Below are 6,905 nucleotides of genomic sequence, written 5' to 3'. Positions count from 1 at the left end.
GCAGAGGCGGTGCTGAGGGCCAGGGTTTGGGGGTGGGATGGCAGGGGTAGGGGAGCGGTTGGGCTGGGGGAGCTTAAAGGGCTTTTCCAACCTAAATGGTTCTATGTATAGGCCCTATGCATGAAAACAGAATTATGAGCACAAAAAATAACCCTGAGGAGATGGCAAGTAAGCTTTTTTTTTTTTTGAGGGCTTTAACAGTCAGTTAAAACTGCAGTCCTACAAGGAATTACACGTTGCACAAAACTGAGGAGTTGTTGAATACAGCAGATTTTAAGTAAGAGGGGAAAATAATTCTCCTGTCCCAGTCCTCATGTGAGGTTGTCCTTTGCATGCTCATCTACGCCTGGATGTTGCCTCTGCCTCCCAGGGGGTATCTGTGAAGGCCGTTAGGACTGCACAGGCACCCTCACCCTAATTCACCCTCAGGCAAGGTCAAAGCTATGAGTTTTGAAGGGCATGGGTACCAAGTCTATTTTCTTTGCTCCCAGGGCACAGTTGTCTGCTTCTCCTGTAGCAACAGAAAAGCAATTTCTTAAATTGCTAGTGCTAATCATCTGCTTGTGCACCACATCCCTCTTTCAGGCAGGGCAAACACCCTGGCCCTACGCTGTTGCAAGCCAGCCTTTGCTCGTTGGGTACGAAGCATGACTGGAAACACAGGGATGCTGCTCCGGGCATTCAGTAGGGCTGTTCAAGTCCTCAGGGAAATAACCATTAACTGGCATGGATAGATATATTCAATTAATTATTTGCTAGAAAACTAACACTTCCTCTGGTTTTTATTGCAGTTGTCTAAGTGCCTGGAGACTCAGACGATAACAGATTGACCGAATACGAGAGCGATGGTGAGTGTGCGTGTTTTCTGTGCCATGCTGTGCCAAGCGTTTGCTCTGATCAGATAAACGTGGGGAGTGTAGCTCAAATAAAAGGACACAGCAGGAAGAACAGTCACTGTCTGTCCCTTTACGGGAGGGAGTTTATTGCTTCTCTCTGCTTCCTCATACTAGAGGATATCAACCTACACATAGGGGGTTTTCCATTTGGGGAGTTCATGGAAAATCCGATCAGGTATTAGTTCAAAGAGCATGAATTTCTCCAGATAAGCTTCTTATTCTGTCCAGGTTCAACCTGCAAGGTAGCCATCTACATGGTAGTCATCCCTGTGCCTGTTTCAGAAAGCCTAACCTACGCAGATGTTAAGCAGTGTTTTGCCGATGATTATCATGGGAACAGGGAGAGCTTTGCAAGAGACAGTGTAGTCTCACAGAAATGGCACCGGGCAGGAGCCAGGAGAAGCCTGCTGGTGAATCGCTGTTTTGAGCAAAACACTGCGCTTCCTGGGGCGTTATTTTACACAGGGATGGTCCTTGGCTGCTCTCAGAGAAGTCAGGAATAGGGCTTTGATGGGAACAGCTTCTATGATTTACATGGATAACTGCTGGGAAGAAGCCCCAGCTAGACTGAACTGATGTCAGGCTGCTTGCCACTGTTTAAGTGGAAACCAGATACTCTGTGGGCAGCTATATGAAGATATTTTCTCCTTTTAGTTGTGTCCCCATGGCTTATTTCTTATGTGGCTGGGAAGTCGTAGAATCACAGAATGGTTTGGGGTGGAAGGGACCCCCAGAGGTCACCCAGCCCAACCCCCCTGCAGGAGCAGGGACACCTTGAACCACATCAGGTTGCTCACAGCCCCGTCCAACCTGGCCTGGAATGTTCCCAGGGATGGGGCCTCCACCCCCTCTTGGGGCAACCCCTGCCAGGCTTTCACCACCCTCACGGCAAAGAATTTCTTCCTTAGATCCAGTCTAAACCTCCCCTGCTTCAGTTTAAAGCCATCCCCCCTTGTCCTGTCCCAGCTGGCCCTACCAAAAAGCTTGTCCCCCCCTTTCCTCTGGGCCCCCTTGAAGCCCTGACCGGCCGCACTCAGCTCTGCCCGCAGCCTTCTCTTCTCCAGGCTGAACACCCCCAACTCTCCCAGCCTGGCCTCAGAGCAGAGGGGCTCCAGCCCTCGGAGCATTTTAGTAGCCCTCCCCTGGCCCCGCTCCAACAGCTCCATGCCCTCCTCGTGCCGAGGGCTCCAGAGCTGGACGCAAAGTCCCTCTAGAACAAACTGTTTCTCTTTACAGTAGGATGGAAGCCTGACATAAAATCAGTCATGTCTGGTGGGTGGACTTTACTTGCTGTCACTGTGTTTGCATCTTTTGAATTATTTTTTTTTTTAATTCAACTCTACTGTATGTTTGTATCACTTCGAGTCTGCCTTTGATAACTCCTCTTCTGTGGGTTTAGGCAACAATCAAGGGGGTCTCCAGCTTCAGCGCTGAGCAAGAAGCACAGGCACTAAGGAAGGCTATGAAGGGATTTGGTAAGTTGACCTCCCTCCACTGTTAAACCCTCTTTTTTTTCCTCCAAGTACTGGGAATGTTTTGTCCGGTGATTTGTTAGAGGGGAAGTCAAGCCATTTGCGTTGCCCCCCTGCCCTGCGAGGCTACTGAAAGGAATTGAGCGACTTGATGAGGCTGAGACTTGAACACAACTTGAAATCCAAGTCTTGGCCACAAAAAAATCCTTAGTCAAGCTCTTCTCTCCTGTGGTGTGGTACTGCTGTGCTCCTGGCTGGGTTGAGGCACACATGTACATTGATCTAGTCCCCAGTGCTGTTGAGAACCAGTTGCGTAAGGAACAGAAGATGGTTTTAATGGCACACCCTGGACAAGACCGGAGTCTTGTGGTTCTTGTGCAAGCAGCCTGACTGGTTTCCATTGGTTTCTTCCAGGCACAGATGAAGATGCCATCATCGAGATCTTGACCAAACTAAATGTTTCCCAACGCCAGGAAGTTCTGATCACCTATAAAAGCAGTATTGGCAGGGTAGGTGGTCTCTAAAGGTTAGTGACTGTGGTTTTAACTGGGAGATGCAGCCAATTTTTGGCTTGTATCACTTGGGTGACAAGTGAACAACAGCCCAGTCTCGACGACAGTAAGGTTAGTGCAAGCTTTCCCTGGCCAAGTTTATTTTGGTCTTCTTCACTTTGGAGCAACTGTTCATCCAAGGAGGGCTGGAGCATGAAGAAAAGTGGTAAATGAGTTCTTTCTGTTCTCAAAGGCCGTATCTTCTCCCAACTCCTTTCTCCTCTCTCTTATCTTCTAGGATTTGATTGATGACTTGAAGTCTGAGCTGAGCGGGCATTTTGAAAGGGTGATCATTGGTATGATGACTTCTACCACCATGTATGACGTGCATGAACTGAGGAGGGCTTTGAAGGTTTGGAAAGCTTCCTTTTATGTTGCTTAAGTTCTGGTCAATTTAGTATGATATGGCATAATGATACATTTATTAATTTATTAACTTATAATTAAAAAAAATCCTAATGGGACATCAAAACAGTTGTCATTATAATCTTGGAACTTGTCTTTGCAATTCCCTAGGGTGCAGGAACAGACGAAGGCTGCCTGATTGAAATTCTGGCTTCTCGCACAAATGAAGAGATTCGGCGCATTAACGAGAACTACAAACTTCGTACGTAGTGCAAACTGCAAGCCATTATCATGCTGTCTGAAAAGTCTCTTGTGTGTATGCATGGGCATGTGAAGAAGAAGGAGAGGGGTCTGTAAGCAATTAAATGTGACAGATCAGCCAACACAACTGTTGTCATTTCTTCAGAGAGAACCTCTCAATTAAATGAGTGTCAACAGCAGGACTGCTAACAGCCTCAAGGATTAGAATTTCACCCAGAAATTGAATCAGTGTAAATAAAACAGGATGGGGTGCTTATGTCTATCAGTTGGATGTCTGTCCGTGTGTGGATCTGTTGCCAGTCTTCTACTGGCTGTGCTTCTTAATTTTGGCCTGTAGCACTAAATATGATGGCTGCACTGCTATGACGATGTTTAGAGCCCTGAGCACAGTCACATACCTAGATTACGGCTGGCAAACGTGGTGGACAAAGTGTCCAGGTGGTGGAGCTGTTACTAACAGACATCATATGCGTGTGTGCTCTTGCTAGAATATGGCCGTACCCTTGAGGAGGACATTGTCTCTGACACATCTTCCATGTTTCGAAGAGTCCTCGTGTCCCTTGCGACGGTAAGTCCAGGCTAAGGGAAAAGGGGGTGAAGCCTCCTGCTGCTGCTGGACATGCCTCTCACTTCAGCGATGAGTGGGTTAGGCCTGGCTTTTATTTCACTTCGCCTGCATTTCACACCCAGCTTCTGCAGGGCAAGGAGTCTGATGCTGAGTATGCATTAATGCCATGTTCCCTTTTTAAAATGGCCCAGTTAAAGTGGATTGCTGCTCACTTCAAAAAGAAGTACAAATCACAGCTGAGCCGTATTTCGCTGTATTTGTAAGCTACTGTTCAATTTGCAAGATCCCATTATGCATTTCCATTAACTTGTTTCGAATGGGGAATTTGCAGGACTTGCTTCTATTAGATGCTCCGGTGAAATCAGTTTTTCGTCCTTGTATCTCTGCAGGGAAACAGAGATGAGGGAATGTATGTGGATGATGCCCTTGTTCAGCAAGACGCTCAGGTGTGTAGCAATTTGCTTCCTTGCAGAATTGTCTGTTCGTGTATGTGTGATGTGTGGTGAATCCTTGCTTTTTCTAGACCTCATTTTCTTCTGAGCTAGAACAGTAAGCCTGAAGCTATGCTAGACAGCAACACCCTAGGTGGAGACCTGGGCTCTAGGCTCAGTTTTGACCCTTAGAGAAGCCTCTTCACTCTTCTGATTCAGATGGTGAAGTGGGGATGATGGTTCTAGCCTCCTTTGCAACTCGGTGGTGAGAGGTCTCTAGGCAGGCTGGGTATTTGGGAGGGGAGATGACATTTGAGAGTCACTGTGCTTGGTTAGTATTCGTTGGAAAATACCTGTGATCTAGCCAAGCCGCAGGCCAGCAGTGCTCACGCACCAAGGAAGTAAAAATCTCATCCTACCTACACCTGCCCTTCTCAGTTAGCCTTACTTTGTCTATTCACAATGTCTTCAAGTGCCTGTATGAAGCTGGGGAGAAGAAATGGGGAACAGATGAGGTACAATTTATGGCCATCCTCTGTACACGGAACAGATGCCACCTACTAAGAGGTAGGACCCTCTGCGGTGTCGTGGATTTTTTTTGCCTTGTCTGAGGACGATGCTTTTGTAGGAGCTTTGTACTTGTTCATTAACTGATGGTGAACTCTTCCTGAGACAGCGGGTATCCTAGAGCCCCGTCACATTCTATTCTTTAAGACCGTTTTATTCCCTCCTGAGACAAAAAGGGACTTGAAAAAACATCAGTACAACTTGCTCCAGCCAGCAGATCGGAGATAATGAAGTGTGACTCCCCTTGGGGCAGAGCTAAGCATTTAAGCTACCATCATTAACTAGCGGTTCTGGAAAACGCTAGCAGTAGTGGTAGGCCAATTAGCAAGACAGTTGATGATTAAAATGAATTATTTCTGTGGGACAGCCCTGGCTTAGTTTACAATGTCACGATGATGGTACAATGTTCATAGAGAGTACGAGGAGCTTGATCTTGCAAAGTGATCCTTGGTGGTTTACACACTGCGTGCCCTGAAGCATCTCACTTGCTCTTTTTATCGCTGCCTCTTCCTCCTAGTTTTTGATGCATACAGAGGGATCGCTAATAAGGACATAACAGACAGCATTAAATCTGAGATGTCGGGAGACCTCGAAGACGCTTTGTTAGCTGTGGGTGAGTGCCCTGCTTTTAAACTTTGCCTGCAAAGTAATTAAATAATTAGTGATACCGTATCTTGCCCTGGCTGGCTGCTTACATAGCTTCAGAAGGCAGATACCGCTTGCAAGCCGCAGTGTTTTACTGTTTGCAGATACAATCGGGTGAGAAAACGCTGTGCTTTATGATATCGTTTGCTTTCCCAAGTGATGCTTTGATAGCTGACATTTGCTGCCAGAAAGCATTAAAACCTTAAAGAAAATATTACTGGGCACGGGGACATCAATTTACAGCAGGTCACTGACTAGGGAGACGTCTGCATCGTACTTGCTGGGTTTTGGCCCTGAATTGCACCTTTACAGAATAAACACCTTTGCTGAGGAAGTGCTGTAAAGGCTTGGAAGACCTTCTCCTCCAGTTTTTATTGACCTTAATTCTCTTGGTTTTGTCTCCCTTACAGTAAAGTGCATGCGAAATAAGCCTGCGTATTTTGCTGAGAGATTGTATAAATCCATGAAGGTAAAGACATTTTGGTGTGAGATCACTATTTTTTATTTCCCCTGCCTTCCCACACTCGAGTCAGTAGCATGACAGCAGTCAGTAGATAAAGAGTAACTCTGCTGTTAATTGGGGAAGGGGAAAAAAAATAAAAATCTGAGCTTTTATATGAACCTTTTTCCCCTCAGGAAGCTCAGAGCAATATTCTTACCTGGCAGCGAGCTGCCAGTGGATCACTCCGCTAATGCAAAAATGCTCTGATTCGGAATAGATACCACGTAAGAGCAAGTGATAACACCTTTGTGTCTGTCACTGATTTATCCAAAAGGCTTTGTAGTTGTACAAGGTTGGTGTCTTTCTTTAGGGCTTGGGAACAGATGACAACACGCTGATCCGAGTGATGGTGTCCCGCTCTGAAATAGATATGCTGTATATCAGAAAGGAATTCCTGACCATGTATGGGAAATCACTCTACTCCTTCATTAAGGTGAGCTTTCAAGTGTTAGAAACAGAGCTGGATTTGCAGAGCAGCTTAAAGGAGACAGGTCCCCGCTCGACACCTATTGGGTATTTTAGAGCAGCTGGAATCAAGGAGACTTTACATTTAGAATCACAGAATCGTTTGGGTGGGAAAAGCCCTTTAAGCTCCCCCAGCCCAACCGCTCCCCTACCCCTGCCATCCCACCCCCAAACCCTGGCCCTCAGCACCGCCTCTGCCCGG

General features: G+C 46.7%; 1 protein-coding gene across 1 annotated transcript in view; it reads left to right on the top strand.

Annotated features, from left to right (window-relative positions):
* ANXA4 (annexin A4) overlaps positions 1 to 6,905 on the top strand; it is a 13,055-nt gene that overhangs the window by 2,983 nt on the left and 3,167 nt on the right. Inside the window, exons 2-12 of the mRNA XM_009643383.2 lie at positions 792 to 848; positions 2,296 to 2,371; positions 2,783 to 2,877; positions 3,158 to 3,271; positions 3,436 to 3,526; positions 4,014 to 4,093; positions 4,483 to 4,539; positions 4,998 to 5,091; positions 5,609 to 5,704; positions 6,147 to 6,205; positions 6,549 to 6,671. Coding sequence (XP_009641678.1) covers positions 846 to 848; positions 2,296 to 2,371; positions 2,783 to 2,877; positions 3,158 to 3,271; positions 3,436 to 3,526; positions 4,014 to 4,093; positions 4,483 to 4,539; positions 4,998 to 5,091; positions 5,609 to 5,704; positions 6,147 to 6,205; positions 6,549 to 6,671 — 888 coding nt within the window. The 5' untranslated portion in view covers positions 792 to 845. The remainder of the gene's footprint in view (positions 1 to 791; positions 849 to 2,295; positions 2,372 to 2,782; positions 2,878 to 3,157; positions 3,272 to 3,435; positions 3,527 to 4,013; positions 4,094 to 4,482; positions 4,540 to 4,997; positions 5,092 to 5,608; positions 5,705 to 6,146; positions 6,206 to 6,548; positions 6,672 to 6,905) is intronic.

The sequence above is a fragment of the Egretta garzetta genome, unplaced genomic scaffold (assembly GCF_000687185.1).
Source record: "Egretta garzetta isolate BGI_Z169 unplaced genomic scaffold, ASM68718v1 scaffold238, whole genome shotgun sequence".
Lineage (NCBI taxonomy): Eukaryota > Metazoa > Chordata > Aves > Pelecaniformes > Ardeidae > Egretta > Egretta garzetta.
This window is presented reverse-complemented; position numbering and strand designations above follow the sequence as displayed.